General features: G+C 30.7%; 3 protein-coding genes across 3 annotated transcripts; 2 read left to right on the top strand and 1 right to left on the bottom strand.

Moving 5' to 3' along the window:
* Positions 1 to 1657: 1657 nt before the first annotated feature.
* LOC101204923 (bZIP transcription factor TGA10) lies at positions 1658 to 9735 on the top strand. The gene is made up of 11 exons (XM_011653805.2): positions 1658 to 2220; positions 2324 to 2427; positions 2884 to 2960; positions 3110 to 3271; positions 3368 to 3436; positions 3521 to 3580; positions 3694 to 3771; positions 3886 to 3967; positions 4449 to 4720; positions 6671 to 6910; positions 9051 to 9735. Exons 1-11 carry the CDS (start codon positions 1958 to 1960, stop codon positions 9198 to 9200), a joined length of 1557 nt encoding a protein of 518 aa, XP_011652107.1. The 5' UTR covers positions 1658 to 1957; the 3' UTR covers positions 9201 to 9735.
* A 1849-nt stretch (positions 9736 to 11584) lies between these two features.
* Positions 11585 to 15519, bottom strand: LOC101204277 (protein ABHD18). Its single transcript, XM_004136532.3, has 5 exons — positions 14578 to 15519; positions 14308 to 14392; positions 14040 to 14209; positions 13158 to 13432; positions 11585 to 12013 (listed from the first exon to the last, which is right to left on the bottom strand). The coding sequence occupies exons 1-5, from the start codon at positions 14951 to 14953 to the stop codon at positions 11837 to 11839; spliced, it is 1083 nt and encodes a 360-aa protein (XP_004136580.1). The 5' UTR covers positions 14954 to 15519; the 3' UTR covers positions 11585 to 11836.
* A 2655-nt stretch (positions 15520 to 18174) lies between these two features.
* LOC101205168 (3,9-dihydroxypterocarpan 6A-monooxygenase) lies at positions 18175 to 20151 on the top strand. The gene is made up of 2 exons (XM_004136693.3): positions 18175 to 19138; positions 19406 to 20151. Exons 1-2 carry the CDS (start codon positions 18194 to 18196, stop codon positions 20039 to 20041), a joined length of 1581 nt encoding a protein of 526 aa, XP_004136741.1. The 5' UTR covers positions 18175 to 18193; the 3' UTR covers positions 20042 to 20151.
* Positions 20152 to 20847: the final 696 nt, after the last annotated feature.

Genomic DNA, 20847 nt, shown 5'->3' on the forward strand with positions numbered 1-20847 from the left:
TTATTAACATTTTAATTGTTACATATTTTTAATATGCTTAAAAATACCTTTTAAATAATTTTTAGAAAATGAATCCAAAACATATCCACTTAAAATTGAAATTAATTTAGCCAAATAATTGACTATATATTTATAAGAACACACTTGAAATTGAAAATTGGTGGCCTTCCATTTTCTTCTTGGTTGAAAGGCACCTGAAAAACATATATATTATATTTTGAAATTTCCTCAATAATTGAGTGAGAAAATGTCAAAGAATAAAGGGTTTTTTTTTTCTTTAATTTTGAATTTTCTATTGGACAACAACCCAAAGTTAGAGATGAAAAAATAAATATTGAAGCCGCCTATTTTAATTATCATTATTGTTAATTATTATTGTTTTCCATTAAAATGTCAATAGTAAACCTTAATTAATTAATAAAATTTAGTTCCTATTCCCTTTTTAATTTTTAGACTATTAAAATTAGAAATAATAACTTTTTTTTTGTTCTGATTTCTTTAATATATTTTTATTTGAAATTTATTTATTTTAAGTTGAGTTTGAAATTTTTTGGTAACATCCTCAAAACCTTTGAATCGTTTCATAACCATAAATGGTAATATAGCACGATATTTTATGTTTAGTTGACGCGTTTAGAAAAGAAACATGTAAACATTTAATGATAATTAACCGATAGCGAATATTTCCTTTTTCTCTCCTCAAAATACAAAATTTATGTAACTTTTGTGTTTCATGCAATGAGGGTGGAATATTCAACGTTTTTTGAAAATATAAACGAAAATATTACCCATTATGTTATACATTACCATAACTTGTTTAAAATATATTTTTATAATAAATTTAGTCTCTAATACTTTTGTTGGTTATATATATATATATATACAAATATATATATATTTATTACTTAAAACTTACTTATTTAGGATTAATTTTAATTATTAAAAAATAATTTATGAACCCTTGAAAATGTACTTTAAATTATCATTTATTAACGTAGTCGGTGTATGTTTTTAGAGTGATTCTTATAAACTTGGTTAAAGTCTATAATTGATTTCATATTAAAAAATCACTCCTAAAACAATTTTATATCTCTAATTGCAATAGTTTATATTGTCAAATTTAGTTTTGAAGTATCGAAAACTTGTTTTGAAATAATTTTGAAAATGTTGAAAGTAATTTATGGAATCAAGCACACGATCAACTTAGTTCAAATTTATCAATAAACATGCATCATTGACAAAAATCAACAAAGAAAAATGGTAAATTTTCGAATTTAATCCAGATTATTTCTACCTTTGACTTGGAAAAAAGTATATAGAAGAATTCAAGAATTTTTTTTTAGAAAAAGTAAGCTAAGACATTTTCTTTCGAGAGGAAGAGAGAGGGTATTTGAAAAAAACAACTTTGTTACATAAAAATTCTTTAAATTCTAGGCAAAATAATATAAAAATTACTTCACAGTCAATTCGAACTCAGCTGAATGCATCAATTCGAACTCAGCTGAATGCATCAATTAGGATTGATAATACTCCAAATCTCAACAATTATATTTGTTCAACAAAAAAAACTAATAATAATATATAGTAATAAATAAATAAAAAGACTTTTATTTTCTTCTACCTTCTACCCCTCTTGTATTCTTTTCATTCAATTCAAACCATTCTCTCTCTCTCTCCATAACCGACTGATCATCTCTCTCTCTCCTAATTACTTCATTTCCTCACTTTATTTTTCTTTTTCGCATATGAATCATCCAAATATGTGAGAAATAAAAATAAAAAGGAATCAGAAACAAAAAAGGTGGTTGAGAGAGAGAGCTTAAGCTTGGTGTAGCCATTAATGGGGTAATTACTCAAGAAATCTTCAAAAGGATTCATCATCATCACCACCATCATCAACAACAACAAGAGAAGAAGCTACAAAGCCAAAAAGAGAAAAAAGAGCTCAACTTTTTTAATGGCTTCTTCCAATATTAAAAACAGCTCCATCATCATCCAGCAAGAAGAAGAAGAAGAAAAACAACAACAACTTCATCATCATCATCATCATCATCATCAACAACCTCAATTTCTTCAAAATCCAAGCTTTGTCATACCATCAAACTCAAAAAATTCCTCATTATTCAATTTCCAAAACCCCAATTTCTCTGATCATCATCAGCATCATCCTCATCAATTGCCTTTCTCCATGAATCTTCCTTCCATCTCTTCAAATTTCTTGTAATTCATTCATTAATTCATTTCTCCCCTTAAAATTTTTTTATTGAATTATTTATTTTTGTTGGGTTTTGATTCTTTTTCTTTTTGGGTTTAATTTTTTTAGAAGCAAAGATGGAGGAGGAGATGATTTGGGAGAATTGGATCAAGCTCTTTTTCTCTATCTTGATGGACAAGAACCCTCTTCAACCACTACTCAAGACCAAAGACGTATTTCTTTTTTTCTCTTTTGTTGAATTTTTTTTTGAATTCTTACTCTAAAATAATTCCATTTTTGGGGTTTGTCTGTGAAGATTCTTTCACACTAACAATATGGGATTTTACTGATTCTTTTGATTTGATTTTCTCTGTGTTCTTTTTATTTGATCAATTGTACTTCTTTGACCACACGCAAAACACAACACAGTACTCTTTCTCTTTTCTTTTCTTTTTTTTCAATTTCTTTTCATGCATATACACAACAGTCTTTAACATCATTATTCATAAAAGTTCGTCATATGCTCAAGGTATGGAGAATATATTATATTCCCTTTTCCCCCTTTCTCTTGGGATATGGAACCAAAAGACTTTTACGTGCATTCAGGCTCCAATCTTTACTGTAGCTCATCCGCTTAAAATTTTGAGTTTAGTTATAGTTAATTATAATGGTTCTTTTTTCTTTTGTAGAGAGTTCGGGTATGAGACCTCCGACGTTGAATATCTTCCCGTCGCAGCCGATGCATGTCGATTCATTACCAATAAAAGTAATTTTTTTATAAAAAGAAACTCTATCCCCTCTCTCCAAGTTGATGATTAGTTAATTATATTATCAAAATGGAATAATAATAATAAAAGAAGAAGAAGGAGACTATTTTTTTTTTCAAAAAAATAATTTTGGATTTGGTGTATGTAGGGAAATACAACATTGATAAACCATGGTGGTGATTCAAAGATCAAAGCATCTGAGCCGTCCAAAGAGTTGGCCAACCAACGCAGCAATGGAGGAGCCATTGCATCTGCTCCAGCTCCAACCCAAACTACAACTACAACCGAACCTCATCCCAAACCTCCTAAAGTAATTCATTCTTTTTTATAAAAGAAAAATTCTAAACTAAACCCTTTTTGTTTTTTTTCAATCTTTTATTTTATTTTGTTTTGTCTTTTGTTGCAGCGTGAGCCAAACAAGAAAGGGCTCACCTCAAGTTCCGAGCAAGAAGGACCCAAAACTCCAGACCCTAAGGTCTCAAAGTACAATTACACTCTTTCATCCTAAATTTGATATTATATCAACACTCTAACCATCAAAATTTTGATTGTTTTTTAGACCTTAAGAAGATTAGCTCAAAATCGAGAGGCTGCTAGAAAAAGCAGGCTGAGAAAAAAGGTTTTTTCTTTTCTTTTATTTTCTTTTTTTAAATTCAATTTTTCATATATGCTTTTCCTTTTTTTTTTTTTTATAATTATAGGTGATTAATTAATTTTGAAATGAATTAACAGGCATACGTTCAGCAATTAGAGATGAGTAGGATTAAGCTGACGCAGCTGGAACAAGAGCTACAAAGAGCAAGAAATCAGGTTACCTATTGAAAATTAATTAACAAACTAATTAAACTTAATTATTTCTTCTCTAATGGTGTGTGTTTAATTTTTAATTTGATGTTGTTCTTTTTTTGTTTATTCATTAATTAGGGCATGTTTTTGGGTGGAGGAGCCGCCATTTTAGGAGGACCTGACCAAGGACTTCCCTCCGGCTTCCATAACCTCAGCTCCGGTAATAATATCCTCACCTCTCTCACCCTTAACAATTCAATTTATCATAACTTATCAGCTTAATTTGTTTTAGTCATAGATATTGAACAAGCTTACATTAGTAATCACACTTCTCGTTATTTGTATTAGTTTTCAGGTTCACAAATGAGTTGCAATATTGACGATACGGATAAAAGAATTATTTACGCTATTTTAGTTTTTCCATATATATTTTTCATTATAAAAACAACTAGGATTTTATACAACATTTTTTTTCCAATTACAATATTTTACCGTACAAATAATAATAACAATAAAATATATAACATTTCCAAATATTTATTTTTCTTCCCAAAAATACGAAATAGAAAAAAATATATATATATAACAAGCAAGCATAACTTAATGATATTAACATGACAAAGAATGAAATGTTTAAAATATATTAACCTATTAGTTTAAGCTTTAGAATTTATGAATTATGTATTTGTTAAACATTGTAGATGCTGCGGTGTTTGACATTGAGTACGGGAGGTGGCAAGAGGAACACCACCGGTTGATGTGCGAGCTACGAGCAGCGGTGCAAGAGCACCTACCGGAGAACGAGCTGCGATTGTACGTGGACAGCTGCCTAGCCCATTACGACGAGGTCTTGAACTTGAAGATGATGGTGGCTAAATCGGACATATTTCACCTTGTGTCCGGCATGTGGAAGACTCCGGCGGAGAGATGCTTCATGTGGATGGGCGATTTTAGACCCTCTGAGCTCATTAAGGTAACCCTTCAATATCATTGTCTTTTTTTCTCTCTCTCTCTTTCTTCAACCTTTTCATATAAACCAAAAACAAAGAAGGAAATATAAAATATATATATATATATATATAACCTTCATCTTCATACACTCAATAGATAAATAAATAAATAAATAATAAATACTAAGATGTTGACAAACCGACCTTTACTTGAATTTGAATTTTGTTTCCTTTGATCTTGAAATTAAGAAAGTTGATAGTACAAATCAGTTTAAGTATGATTTTTTAACAAAGATTACTTTAAATTTTATTTTGTTCAAATTGCCTCTATAAATATGTCGTCAATGTTAAATTTTATAATTTGGAAGAAGATTAATAAGAATTTTAGGAGGATTATTTTGAGGTTTAGCTTTAATGTCCAAATAGTTTTTTTAGCACGTGCTTTTAAAAGATTATGAGTTATTTTGAAATTTCTCAAATCATTTTCGTAATCTTTAAAAAAAAATTTAGAAATTACTTTTGAATCTTAAAAAAAAAAAAAAAAAAAAAAAAAAAAACCCAATTTTAGAGTAAATTCTATGAATCTTTCACTTTAACGTGTTTTCAGAATTCTTGGAAGTTTTTTTTTTTTCTTTTTTTGTGATTATGTAGGCAAAGTCAAATATCATCACTATTTTGAATTTGAAAAATTGTAATTGTTGTGTGTTAAGATTATCATTATTAATATTATAATTCAACGCATTGACAATTGAGTGTGTATATATATATATAATAATAACTCATCAAAATATATAACTTATTTTCACATGAAGAATATAATCATTCAAAAGTACACCCACCTAATTAAACAAAAGATAGTAAAAACCTATGAGCTAATAAGAAGAATTAGAAATAATGGCCAAACCAAATGTGTGCACCTTATAGTTACTAATTTATATAGATATCATAAACTAAAGGCTTTCATAACCCAATATATATATATATAAGAAAATTATATTATAGTCTGTCACAATGTTAAAAGCATGGAAATGGAATAATAATTTTGCATGAGTAAAAAAGAAGAGATTATGGATAAAGATTGGAAGAAGAGAGATGATGAAGAGGGGGTGGGAAGAAAGACATAAATTTAATTAAATGTTGTTATAAGAAAAAGGTAATATCATGGGATGGGATGCAACAACCTAAGGTGTTTGGTTGCTGAGAAAATATCCAAAGTGTGAAGTAATATTAAATGACGAAAGTGTATTGAAATTTTCCACAATATGTATCGATTAGGTATAACATTCTAGAAAGGTAATACCTCTTTACTACAATTTAATTTCTTTTCTTTCTTTCTTTCTTTCTTTTTTTCTTTATGAAAGAATAAATCAATTTAAATATATATAGATATATATATTTCTCTCTAAACCTAATTTTCTTTTTTCTTATTTTTATTTTATTTTTTGGGTGTCATATACTTTGAGAAAAAAATATCATTTCAAACATTGTCTTATAAAATATAGCTTTCCTAAAACAATAAAAACAAATATAGGAGGAAGGAATATTATATTCCCCTCCTTTCTTTTCAATGTATATAACGATGGATATAGAAATAGTAGTTGCATATAATAATATTGTAGCCTCTTGTTTAGGTGTGTTTTATTAAAAATAAAATGTTTTTTTCTTCTAAAACTTAATTTTTAAAATTTATTAGTTAGAAACTTAAAACTAAAATGTGAGAAGGAGGGTCGTAAACTCAAAAATCAAACCACATTTTATTATCTTCGAAGAAAAGAAAATATATTTTCTAACCATGATTATATGAACTTATTTTGTTTTATTATAGTCGAGTCGTGTGTCAATATTATATTAAAAAAAAATTGATTTTTGTCAATAATTTTAATAATATATTAATCTAAATTGTCTATATTGAAAACTATGTACACCTAATCTAACACAAAATATAATTGTTATATACTTTATGTTGGACATAGATAATAATGGGTCAAATAGAGCCATTAACAGAGCATCAAATATTAAACATTTGTGCACTGCAACAATCAACACAAGAAAGTGAAGAAGCATTGTCTCAAGGACTTGAAGCCCTAAATCAATCGTTATCAGACACTATCACCTCTGATTCATTGAGCAGCCCTCCAAATATGGCTAACTATATGGGCCAAATGACTTTAGCCATCAATAAGCTCTCTACTCTTGAAGGCTTTGTAAGACAGGTACCCCTTAGCTCTCTCTCTCTCATACTATATTAAATAATTTTTTTTAAAAAAGATACCAAGCTTTCGAACTCGTTTCATACCTTTTTCATCGATTAATGATATCCTTTTTTGTTTTGGGGCATGATGAGAATGCTAAAGAAGATTTAACCTAATTGAGATGTCTTGATTTACCTCTTATCCCTCTTGCCTTGTGAATATATTTAAAAAGTAATATATATTGAGTTTTTTAAATCGGGATTTTAAATTATCGTGTGTGTGTGGTGACATAAACTTTTAGGAGTCATTCCAAATGAAAGATTGGGGTATTTTGAGTGAGAGAAACCTACTCCTTCTTTAACCTAAAAGCAATGTCTCATTGTATGCCCCATGTGGTTGGTTGGTTACAAGGAATCTAGGAATATGTCTTCCTACCTCTTTGTTTCAACAATTTATATGAAAGCTATTCTTCTTTTATATCATTATATTCTTTTTTTATCTTTCAAAATCCAACCCCACCCGTCCTTAAACATTGAGGGACATATTGTTGTAACTTTAAATTTTGAATTCACTTAGAAACAACGAAACAGTACACCACTCTTAGGTATATGTAACTTTAAATTTTGAATTCACTTAGAAACAACGAAACAGTACACCACTCTTAGGTTCAAATGAAACTCACAAAATAAGATATCAAGCCAACGAAATCAATCCACATAGATGTTTTCTTTATTCTACCTTTTTTAATAAGTGATATAAGTGGAAATTGGGATCAAGAGATGTCCACACGAACATTTCAACTAAGTTGACAAAATCGAACACTTATACACCGACCTTCAAACCCTACACGAATGAAAATATTTACTCAACCGAACAAAAAATTTGAACCCAATCAATGTACATAAAGATCGGGAGTAAGTCAAAATTTCTTAAAAGAAAATATAAAATACATGAATGAAATAATGTTGAATAATCTCAAAACACATGCATGTATTCAAATTTTAGTGGTGAATTTCAAGGATGAGTTTTTGGTCACTCAAGAGATTGGTGTTTTTTGGTCCATTTTCCCATGAAGACAAAGCTCCTGAGATTGTAACCGCTTGACCAACAATTATAACTTAGAATTTCTCTCTTTTGGATTGAGATTTGAGTCACAATAATATATATTTAAATTAGCTCACAATTTCTAAATTCAAACTTTTAAGATACAATAAAAGTTTCAATATCTTCACACTAATTAAAATTTATCCCAAAGTTTTTGGCAATTTTTTGTATGATTTAATCTTAATAATAAGATTTTGGTGGATTCAATTATATATATATATATATATATTTCTGTCATTTTATTACTATTTGAGTTAGTTTTGTCTATGAGCTTTTAGGAATTTTATTTGTCTTACAATTCATCGGGGGTTTTTTTAAACATGAACATAATTACTGTTTGAAAAGTAATTAAGAAACCTTTATCATTTTGTTTATTGAAAATAAAACTTTTTATTTGTGTCTAGGTTCTTTTTCTACTAATTCTATTTGGTACAATATATCTTCTTAGTTTTGAGTTTTGCATTTGGTTTAGAATTTTGAGAGTATATGATTTTACCATTAAAATTTGAGTTTTGTTTTAATTTGATAATTTAGATTTATCTTTTTAATTTTGAATAAATATTTACTTAAAATTTAGTCTTGATGTTTGTTAACTAATTTAAAATAATTGTAAAGTGAAATTTAAGATTAATTTTAATAGTGATGTAAAAAAATAATAATTATAAAATTCTTGTCTTCTTTTACATCAAATCAACTCTATTGTGAGTTTTCTAATCAAAATAGAAAACTGTTTAACTAAAAATTAAGAGAAGTTGCTTCAACTAGGTACCTAATATGTATATGTGTGTGTTATCTAACCTATCAACTGATCTAATAATGGATGTATAGGGTCTAAATATTAAACTATATGTTCAAAATCTATCTAATCAACCAAAAATTTAAATAATTTACATACACATGTATTTTATTGAAATGTCTAAAATCTACTATCCTCTGCATTTGGCATGACTTTCATCATATTAAGACATTGATTATAATGAAGCATATCATGAATTTATATGTGGATTAAAGTAAGAATTGAATGTGTGAGTTTTTTTTCTTTTTGTGGATGGAATAGGCAGACAACTTGAGACACCAAACGGTTCACCGACTGCAACAAATGTTGACAACTCGACAAGCAGCAAGATGTTTGTTAGCCATTGCTGAATATTTCCATAGGCTTCGAGCTTTGAGTTCCTTGTGGTTGGCTCGTCCAAGGCAAGATTAATAATCCCAACTCTTCTCTAAACCATATTATATAATTAATATATATCTTACCAAATTTACGACCCTCATTATAATTTAACTCCCCACAATATAATCTCTTTAACTTCTCTTCTCCTTTCTCTAAAAATATAACTATATACAAACAACAATAATATATAGAACAAATTAAATATTTCTTCGTCTTCATCAACAACCCTCATCTCCTTAATTTGATCTCTAGAATTATTGTCATTTTCATGAAGCGTTCTCTCTCTTTAGCATATACCTCTTCTCTTAACGTCGAGGTTTAAATTCTGATACTTCTCCACAGGTTGCAGTGAACAAAAAAAGACAGTTAGAAGTATAAAATAAATAGATAGACACAAGAAAATTAGTTTTGTTTATCTTTTTGAATTCATCTAGCATCTAGTGGAGGATTTGAATCTATCCCATTTTATAGTTGAAAGGTATATGTATTTAACTGTTTGAGTTATGCTGTTGACATAAAATAATATTTTGAATTAAGAATCTGATCTCTCAAACACTCTTAGAATGAATATAATTGCCAATGTGTACTTGTTATTAATTTATGTTTGGGAATTGTGTTTTTAATTAAGTTCATGATTTCATTTCTTTAATTATTCTTTCAATTTTTTTATTTTTGCTTTTGTTTCCAAAAAAACCTTTTTTAGAGAAGACTATATTAATGCTATTATTCAAAATTTTAACTACATTTCGGATCTTTTAAGTTGGAAAATTACAAATTTACCCACTAAATTTATTTTATGTGTTAGCTACCGTTGATTCATGGCTAAGTCCAATAAATATATATATTTATACTATTCATATGATATTAAATTTACTTACTCGAAATTAGATTAAATTAATAGATGAATTGATAATTTAATCATTAGTTGACAAAAGTGCTATATGAGACGATGGGACATGACAAAGAAGAGTAATGAGTTGCAAATTAAGAAAGAGTGGACACAAAATTATAAACTAATAGAAAATATTCGGGGGACATAAAATAGTTTAAATAATAATAACAACAATAATATTATGTTATGTTATGTCATCTTAACATTATTAGTATTATAAAGTTTTAATTTAAAAAAGTATTGGTTGCCTAGCCGAAAAATAATACCTATGATTCTACCAAATTTAATTTGAAGGGAAATTGTGAGAAAATTGATTATCAAAATTTAAAATGAAAAGCAGTAGGATTTATCATTATATACACTAATAATTGTTCTCTTCAAAAAATAATATATCAAAATGAAAATTAATTAATTACAGCAATTCAACGAATTAAAAGTGCATAAGTTTATCGATTAACATTTAGTTAATTACATGTTATCAGTTTACATCTCTAAAATGTTTCAAATAAGTGAAGTCTCCTTATAATATAGTTTAAGATATTTTTTTTATACATAATTTAATTTCGTATTATATCTAAAATTTTTTAAATTTGGTGGTCGTATTTACGATAAGATATAACCTTTTTACTCTTCTAAAATTTTGTCTATGTATTAGTAAAAACAATTAAATTGATTTAAAAAAAATTATACAAATTGAGAGATGATTATGCAATTTTCTTTGATTATATTTAATGGAGTAGTTGTTGTTGTTGTTTAAATAAACTAACGAACACTTGTCTTGAAGATATTAAATTCAAGAGTCAAATGGGAGCAGATATTATTTTATTGAAGAGATTATTGGTAATTGATGTTTGATTTGAAAATTAATTAGAAATGAGAAGGACCACCCAAGAGGATTATTGGGTTTAATTAATTCTTCATGTTTGGTGGGATTATACATAATAATGTCTCTCAATTACAAGCAAATATTCATAAATTAATCATAATATTTATATATAGGAAGAAAATTAGAATTTGACAAATATATTTTATGGAGATATATCATCGGATAGGACAATTGTTATTTTCTTTAATTTCTACTAAATATATATAGAGAGATAGCATTGCTAATAATTTGGATGTTGAATTGATTGGCTAAGGAATTGAAGAGATCTTTTTTATATGAAGAATTTTAAGTTCAATGAGAGAAATCTTTGGTGAAGGCTAATTGTTATCACCTTTGTCTTGAGAGTAATATATAATCTAATGGATCCAATTCGTCTAATTCGAAAAGGTTGAATTAGTCTATCATTGTGATTAAAATAGAAAATCTAATTATATAGAAACAAATTCACATCAAAGCAAACAAAAAGGAAAATGGTAGATTAGTGATGCATTTTGAGCTTAATCAGCTCTTTATAGATCGTTATGATCATTAAAAAAAGTAATTGAAAATTAATCAGCTCTTTTTAGAATGTGTTTTCAAAGAAAATAGACTTAATTTCCCTAAACCAAAAATAAAAATTGAAATAGTTATTCAGGAAAGTGAATAAAAAATGGGACTTGTATAAGCAATATCACCACTGTTGTATAAATCACTATGGAAGTTACATACTTTGCTCCTAAATGGAGTTGTCTAATGGCAAAGTAGAACATACCAAATTAGTTTTACAACTTGAATCATACAAATGGTGAAGAATGAGAAGAATTATCCACAGAAAAATAAAATAAGGGGGTGAAGAAAGAAAAAAATAAACAAATGAGTTCCTCCTTTACATGTTTGGTGAAAAGCTTATGGTCATAGTGGCGACTCTCTCCATTCGAGTCTGTCGAGGCCATCAACAATTGCTCGGCGAAACTCATCATTGTGTAGAATGAAGGAAGATACATGTCCACCCGTCACCCATCTTACTTCTGAACCAGGCCAAGCTTTCTGGAGCTCGAGCACGGAGTGTTTCGGGATGTAGCCATCGTCCTGAAACCCAAAAGGAATTGACTAAGCTTCAATGAGAACAACAACATAGCAACAAACATACCATCTTGAAAAGCAACATTATGGCATGCTTCAGAATACATCTCCCAGAGCTACATCACAACTAATTTAAGACATTGGCTGTCTTCAACTTTTCATTCATCATCAGAAGAATAACAGAACAAAAGGCAGACCTCAAAAGCTTTCAAAAGAGAGTGCTCCAATTATTGTCCATCAATGAGAAACAAAATTTATGAGAAGCATTAGCCTACATGAACTTGTTGAAATGCACTAAACATAAGACCCCATTCCAAATCCAGTCTACACATGTAACACCCTGTTATTCCTCCCTACCCAAATGCACTATAAGAAAGGCAAAACCGCAACCTTTCATAATCCCGAGTGCTCTAGGATTATTCCCCAGGAAACCAAAGGAGACCTCACAACCCATCAACTAAGGCCATCTACAAAGCTTAAAAGGATTGCGGATAAGACCGACCATGACATCCTGCTCCTAAAGTCAGCTCAAAGAAGCCATAAAAATCCTATAAATTAAAGAGATTAAATTGGCCAGATAAGTAGAATATTCCTACATGAATCTTAAGAATTGAAGGTCAATGTTGTTCTCAGAAAGAAATGTTTTGAAAAAGAATTAGAAGAGGAAGACAATGAAGTGTGTGATACTCTTGACCTTCCCTCACAAGGCTCCTACCCTAAAAAATCATCCTATAGCTTCAATCAAAGAGCTCCACCGAGAAGACAAAACCTGGCTTTCCAGATGGACATCTATCCACCAACTAAAACAAGGATTCAAGAAAATAATGTCCCATTGAAAGAGGTTATAACTCATTGAAAATCCAGCACTAGCATAAGGTTATAAAATCACTTGTAACAGAATAATACCATAAATTGCAGGAGATCTTTGTAACAACTAGTAGCATTTACCAAATAATACAGAAAATTGAAAGAACTTCGAACAGTTATAACTTAGGATTATGAACTAGGCTGGAGTAACCTGAGCTAATATATATGTAATGGTAGGACTTCATACCGGTGCATGATACTAGAAACAGATGTAACTGAACACTAGATAATTTTATTTATTATTTAAAACAGATAATGAACGAGAGCAGAATCGTGAACTTACAGTGGCAGCAACAAGAATTACAGCATTGGGATTTTTTGGGATTGGAAAGCGTGTAACATCTGTGAGAGACAGTACATTCCGCATCCGTTCCCTAACCTCCTCGAGAGTCATGGCAGACTGCTGCAAGCCAAGGTCATTTCGTAATGCTTCCCAAGCAGTTCCATGCTTTAAAATTCCCTCACAGAATGCCACAACAGCAGAATGTGGAGAAAGGAAAGGAAGCGTTGCAATTGGTGTAGGGTGTAGAGATCCAACCATCGCAGCATGTACTCCTCCTAAAATTCATAAATGGGTCTAACTTAGAAACTTAATATGATCTCTGTTGAGGGTGAGGGAGGAGTAAACGATGCTTAACGACTTCGTTTGTTACTAAAATGACTGCTTATAAGTTTTATGAAATCATGTGTCAGATTAAAACTTTAAGTAGGCTATCAAACAAATTTGATCCTAAAGTAAGAACTTAGATCCTAAACTTTAGTAGGTAATCATTCTGTCCATGTGGCTTAAAAGTTTGTATTGATTTAGTCCTTGAAATTTAGTATGAAACAATTTAGCCTATATAGTTTAAGCATGCAACAATTTTGTCCTTACCAATCTAGTTATATTATAATACGGTTTCTTGTAGGTTCAAATAATTACCAATGAACTAAACGTTTTTTTTTTTAATTATAGGTATAAAATCATTACATACTAAAGTGGAGAACTAAATTGATACTTATTAAATTACAAGACCAAACTTCCTTTTCTACTACTAATGATGCAAATAGTTTAAATATTGCAAAATAAATGTGTATTGTTCACTTAGATGTTCAGGAAGAGTTAAACAACTGAAGGTTAGAACAAGTAGCTTCATAATCACAAGGTATCTAGAATGAGGCATACCCATGCTAAGCCCACAAACGCCCATCTTTCCAAACCCTGCCTCAGAGTCTAACCAATGTAAAAGACTACGAGCCTCTTCAATGGTTGCTCTTCCCAACAAAAGCAAGTCACTAACACACAAGAGTTTGGCACCATGTTGCAGGATGGGTCGTCTCTGACCATAGAAAGGACTGTAGTCGAATATTTCATATAAAATTAATGACTTACAAGTCTTGCATAACACCAATAGAGACTTCAGTTACATTTAACAGGGCAGATTAAAGCATACCTCTCGAGCACCATGGTTGCAATGTTATCCTTCAATAACGGCCCACCAAGACGTAATCTTCTTTCAAATGAATGGTCTCCAGTCCCTAAAAAACAATGTGCAGAGTTATCATCTGACCTTCACAATGAACCATACCAAATTTTGAAGTGCCCCAAACACAGAGTAAAGAAAGGTGTCTATAAAAAGGAGACCCATGTTCTAGGAATAACAAACATTAGCAGTAAATAATACAACAATTCGCAATGTAAGATTAAATTTTTGTGGGGATACCTGCCAAATGAACCACACAAGACATCTTGTGGGTTGGCACAGATTTAGGCATGAGAAATGCAACCCTTGCATTATGACTCTCAGGAGGCAAAGCAGCAAGCAGTTGCTCATCACAAGGGGTCCTAAAAAACCCTTCTCTCAAACGAGCAGTTTCATTCTCCCAAACCGTTCTCCAAATGGGTTTGATCAAACTAGGAGGCCAAGCCTGTGCTGCCACATCTGGGAACAACTGTTTAATCATCTTCTCAAGCAAATCAAGCTTCGAACCACCCCATCCCCTCGAAAAAAACGGTGGACTGAGTTTGGTTCTGTGCATAAATGCACCATAAACATGGTCCAACACATAATGAAGCATTCCAAGATTAACCGTAACCATTTTTAGAAAACCCCACAAAATTAATTATTAACAAACCACAAATACCCAGAAAGCTATGTTGTCTCAATTCAGTAATCAATCAATAAAAACCCATGTCCAGTATACCCAATTCGTACCAGAAATTCGAAAGCTGAAAAAGCTCAATCGGATAAGTTACGCAAGATCCGTCAACACAATTCAAAGAAGAATATCAAAAGATTCCCTCATGATCATGATTTTGGGTAACAAAAAAAAAACGCCCCACGATTAGATCTGGAGGTCTGATCTTCGGATAAGAATGGAATGAACTTACCAGCTCATCTCGTAAAAGAAAGAGAAGAAGCAGGAGAATGGGGGCGTGATTTTATAGAGCAACAGCCATAGATTGAAGCAGAAAAGGGCGGAAGCATCGAAGGGAAGTAAAGATAGGATTAGAAAACAAAACAGTGGGCGATTGATCAAAAAGCAAAGAGGAATTGGGAATTGGGAATTGGAAATTGGGACCCTGATAGTGTTATTTCCTTTATCCAAATATTCGAACTTTATTTACCTATCGCCGCTTCCCCGGTTTTCTTGCCTATCACTTCAATTTTTAGAAAATCTACTCAAACATATATATCCACATCAAGTGTAAAATCAAGATGATTCTTTTTGTAATTTCTTAAAATCTTATTCGAAGATCTCGCAATAATAAAAGGTTGAAAATATTTATCATGTTCAAAATTATGATTTAGATGATAGAATTAAGGAGATTCAATAAGATATGGATTTGTTTTTTTCTTTTTCTTTTTAAGATACATTCTGTTTGAATGAATTAAGATTTGATTTGATTTTGTATTTCATTTTCCTTGTGTAATTATCTAACAATTATATTCAATCAAAGATTGTTGTGGTTTAATTGAACTTAACATTTTTTATTCTATCAATTCAAATTTCAATATTGTATACAATATGAGACATTGAGTTTTGTACGACAAACAAGATTAATGAAGCACACATTTATTTATTCACTCTTCTAAATAATTTGTAATACTTAATTGAAAGTGTCTATATCTATTTGATTGTGTATATATATTTTTTAATCTCACTTTGAGTAAAGTAGATAAAACAAAATTAACAAACCAAGCACAAATTACATTAACGCATTCCCGTCAACGCTCAAGCGTGTAGAGTAAAGAGTAGAGACCGGTTTGAGTTTGCTATGTGACTAGCATAGACGAGTGAAAATGTTTCGTGGGTTCTTCTACAATAGATATGGATCGAAGATGGAGGATGGAGCCTGGGAGATGGTGACTAATAAAGTGATTGTCATTCTCAACGTGGTTCATGTAAAATGTAAGCAAACAACCTTAGAATTAGCATAAGCAATAATATAATATTCATACTTGGTATTGGAACAGAGACAAAAGTTTGTTTCTTAGTAGAGTCACCTAAATAAAAGCAATAACCCTATCGTCTATCAATAGGGTCTCCTCTCTAGTATAGCCAGGGAGAACCAATGATGATTGCAAAGAGAACTAAAAACCATATCGTGGTTGTTCTTTAATATAATGCAAGATACATAGGTGAAATGAATTATGCATGGAGCCGTCATGAACTATAAGATGCTATACATATTGGATCCTCAAGAGGGACGACGCCATCAAATGGAGTCAAGCAAACATTAGAATCCAATGGTGTTGAAAAAGTAACCGAGTTAGCAGGTCACCATGGATTAGTCCAAACTTATGGCCTTTTAGCCCACGTTTTAACCTTTTTATATTTCTTTATTTACCGTTAGTTTGAACCTATGATAATTTATTGATTGAAAAGTGTTGTGTTTACCTTTTGATTAGATTAATTGTAGGTATGGTCTCGTGTAGTTAGGTTGGAAAACCTAACCAAAATCCAGTCTTGTATTTTCTATCTTAATTTGGTTTAGTTTTTTATTTTGAATTTGCACCTAAAATTTTATAAATATTGTATATATTCATTAAATAACTTTATTCAAACATATTTTAGCATACCTAATTAATGACCTTATTTCTTCTTGTCTTTCCAAATAAAGGAAAATATCTTTTTTTTTTTTCTAGTTGATAATAACTTCTATTTTTTTTAGTGAAAATTTGAAAAATATTAGTTCAAAATTAACTGACACGACTTTCTTCTAAAAAGAAGATAAAAAGTGAAGAGGAATATTAGAAGGAACGAATGTTGACGAGTAATAGAATATTGATACTAATTCGAGAAATTTCAAAAAGAAAAAAAAAAGATTGTTTTTCAAAATAGAGACGGTAAAAGTTTTATTTTTTTCTTTTCTAAAAGGTTCTTTAAGGCATTGAATAAAAAGAAAGAAAAATATCCAAAATTGCTTACTGTACATTGTCATAGTTGAATATTCTTTTAAACTATATGGTCTCTACTTATATATATCTCAAATATAATATTTTATTACAAAGCATTAGTCCTTTGGTTCATATGCAAAATCAAATATTTTCTTTGATAATGATATATCCTCTAATATATGGCTTAAACAAAATTAATTATATATATTAGGACCACACATTTATATTTTTCAAAACATTTCAATTATGTGATCATTCAAACCAAGACAAAAACTTACATTTATTAACATTAATTAATTAGGCCCTTAATAGCAACCAATTGTGTGTGTTGTTTGAGCTAATTATTATTGTATTAATTTCATTTATATGTTGATTTTGACCACATACCAAACCCTTTTGTCCAAATAATCTGTGTTCTCTCACAGATTGTGATTCATTGCCAAAAAGAAGAGTATTAACTTGCCCAATCTTAAAACAAAGGGAAAGGGAAATTAATATGAGTAAACATATATAGTGTTTACATTTTAGATTTTAAAATTGAATATGATTCGTGTCACTCGTGTTTCTCATTTGATCAAATTGCAATTACTTAAAGTGATATAATTAACGTCACACAATCATATTGCAAAATTAATAGACAAAAAGAACATGCTATCTACGTCTCTCGATATGTAAATAGATGAAAAGATAATTAGAATAGATAGCAATTTTAAAAATAATAATTAAGTATATATCAACATTTTTTAGGATAGACTTCTGTTATTAATAGAATATCACAAATTTTGTTACTTTTGTAAATTTTTTAAAATGTTATTATTTTGAATCTAGTGATTGTATTTGTTAAATTAAACTTACCAGATTGAGCTAACATTTTTCCTATATATTTTGTATCATTCCTAAATGTAGAAACCAAGAAAGAAGACTATCACACAACACCATGAAGGCCATGACCACCATCTTTGACAACACCACCTCTCCCTCACAATTTTGGTCCTTCTGCTTCATCACTATCCTTCTCTTCCATCTCTTACTCAGAAAACTTCTAACAAAATCTAGACCCTCATCTCCGGACACGCCCAAGCCGCCCCCGAGCCCCTCGGCGCTTCCTTTCATCGGTCACCTCCACCTTCTCACTCCTGTTTTAGTCACCTCCTTCCAAACCTTAGCTCGTCGTTATGGCCCCCTCATCGAGGTTCGACTCGGCGCGTCGAAGTGCATCGTTGTCTCAACCGCAACAGTTGCCAAAGAGATTTTAAAGACTCACGAGGGCAATTTCCTTTCCCGACCGGAGTTTGGTGCCTCCGAGTACTTCATTTACCGAGGGTCGAGGTTCGTCATGGCCCAATATGGACCCTATTGGCGATTCATGAAGAAGTTAACCATGACACGACTTCTGTCACCACCACAGCTAGCGGTCTCCACAGCCATTCGGAGTGAGGAGATTGCGAAACTTGTGGAGAGAATAGAAGCAAGTTCAAGGGAAGAGAAGCCCTTAGATTTGAGATTGGAGTTTACTACTTTGACAAACAATATTATATCAAGGATGGTTTTGAGCACAAGGTGTTGTGGAGGGAAAGATGAGGCTAAAGAGATTAAGGATTTGGCTTGGAGGATTAATATGTTGGCTGGGAAATTGAGTTTGGGGGACATTTTGGGAGCTTTGAAAGTGTTTGATTTCTCTGGAAATGGGAAGAAGTTTGTGAAAACTTTGAAGAAGTTTGATGAGTTGATAGAGAGGATAATGAAAGAGCATGAAGCTGCCATTAATGATGGTGAGGATGAAGAAAGAAAAAAAGACTTGTTGGATATCTTGTTGGAGATTTACAACGATCCAAATGCTGATTTCAAGCTAACCCGAAACGATATCAAGTCGTTCTTGCTTGTGAGTTTTTGTTTGTTTATTTATTTGGTTTTGTTCAGTAACTATTTTGATTTTGACTTTTTTTTTTCTTTTTTCATGGTTTGATAACTTATTTTTTCAACAAACATTTGTTTCAGAACAAACAAAAAATGAAATATTTATGAGAGAAACTTACATCATAGAAAAAATAATTTTGAACTCAATAAATTGCAAACATTTGAATCCTCCACTCCATTGTAAAAAAAGTACATGAATATATAATTATCTCCCTCCCTTTGGTTTTGGCAGGACCTTTTCATGGCAGGCACCGACACAACGGCGACGGCAATGCTGTGGGCAATGGGAGAGCTCCTAAATTGTCCAGAATCATTCCATCAGCTAAGAAATGAGATAACATCAGTAGTTGGAAACAAGAAGCCAGTCCAAGAATCCGACCTCCCCAACCTCCCCTATCTCCAAGCAGTCGTTAAGGAAACGCTCCGTCTCCACCCCTCGGCGCCGATCATCATCAGGGAATGTCTAGATGACTGCAACATCAACGACTCACTAATCAAAGCCAAAACTCGAGTCTTGATCAATGCATACGCGGTCATGAGAGACCCCGAGTCGTGGTCGGAACCGGACAAGTTCTTGCCGGAGAGGTTTTTGGAAGGGTCCCATGAGAATATTGGGAGCCACAAAATGGAGATGAAAGGGCAAAACTTCCGGTACATTCCGTTTGGGAGTGGGAAGAGAGGCTGCCCTGGAGCTTCCCTTGCTTTGCTGGTTTTTCCATGTGCAATTGCCACTATGGTGCAACGGTTTGATTGGAAGATTGATGGGGATAACGAAGGCAACGTTGATTTGACGGTGGGGTCAGGATTTGCTGCAGAGATGGCAACACCGCTCATATGCTATGCAAACCCTATTATGGGATTCAAATAGTACAAATTATGAAAACCACATTTTCATCTTCTCATTGTATTTCCATTTTTATCTTTTAATTTTAAAATGCAGAAATATATTAAATAAAATATACAAACATTTAGAAATAATTGGATTATAAATTCATTTTATTTTCTAGTAAGGTTTAATAAGTACTCAATAATGTATTATAAATCATTTAACATTGTAAAATAATAATTACAACTATAAGAATATTCTTTCAAAATGGATTCTATATTATAAATAAATAGAAATGTTTAATTAACGTATCATCTAATTTTTTTAAAAAAATGTTTGGTATATGTAGTAGGGGTGTTCACAGTTTGGTTTCAACCCAAAATGCAAAAAAAATCTCATAAGAAACCGAATCGAACCACGTGTTTGTGTCAAACCGAATCAAAATCAAATTGTATATGTGGTTTGGTTTAAGTCCAGAAGAATCTCAAGCCACTAAAGTATAAGTTCAATAAAATTTGCGTTTATGTTTTAAATATCATAGACAATTTCAAGCCACCAAAGCACCAAGTTCTATAAAAGTTTCTTTCTATTTTAGATCTCAGTGCATCTTTGGTCAACATATTTAACTACGTTTAGAAACAAAACATCTTTATAAACATTTCTTTAAATTTCTTTAATTTTTTTAATTTTTTTAATTTTTTTAATTTTTTTAATTTTTTTTAAAAAGGAAGCAATTCAGTTTTAGAATTAGTTTAAAACATTAAAGCGAACGAAACTACATAAGGAGCGGTTTCAACATAACACAAATTACATTGAACCGCATGCAATCGATTTTGGTTTTGGTTTCA

The sequence above is a fragment of the Cucumis sativus genome, chromosome 3 (genome assembly GCF_000004075.3).
Source record: "Cucumis sativus cultivar 9930 chromosome 3, Cucumber_9930_V3, whole genome shotgun sequence".
NCBI classification, from domain to species: Eukaryota; Viridiplantae; Streptophyta; class Magnoliopsida; order Cucurbitales; family Cucurbitaceae; genus Cucumis; species Cucumis sativus.

Coding starts and splice junctions, on each gene's coding strand:
- LOC101204923 (XM_011653805.2), top strand. CDS start 1,958: ATGGCTTCTTCCAATATTAAAAACAGCTCCATCATCATCCAGCAAGAA. Junction 3,581..3,693: donor AAAGCAGGCTGAGAAAAAAG/GTTTTTTCTTTT, acceptor ATGAATTAACAG/GCATACGTTCAGCAATTAGA. Junction 4,721..6,670: donor GACCCTCTGAGCTCATTAAG/GTAACCCTTCAA, acceptor TGTTGGACATAG/ATAATAATGGGTCAAATAGA.
- LOC101204277 (XM_004136532.3), bottom strand. CDS start 14,953: ATGGTTACGGTTAATCTTGGAATGCTTCATTATGTGTTGGACCATGTT. Junction 13,433..14,039: donor CGTTTGTGGGCTTAGCATGG/GTATGCCTCATT, acceptor TATGAATTTTAG/GAGGAGTACATGCTGCGATG. Junction 12,014..13,157: donor TAATTCTTGTTGCTGCCACT/GTAAGTTCACGA, acceptor TTTGGGTTTCAG/GACGATGGCTACATCCCGAA.
- LOC101205168 (XM_004136693.3), top strand. CDS start 18,194: ATGAAGGCCATGACCACCATCTTTGACAACACCACCTCTCCCTCACAA. Junction 19,139..19,405: donor ATATCAAGTCGTTCTTGCTT/GTGAGTTTTTGT, acceptor TGGTTTTGGCAG/GACCTTTTCATGGCAGGCAC.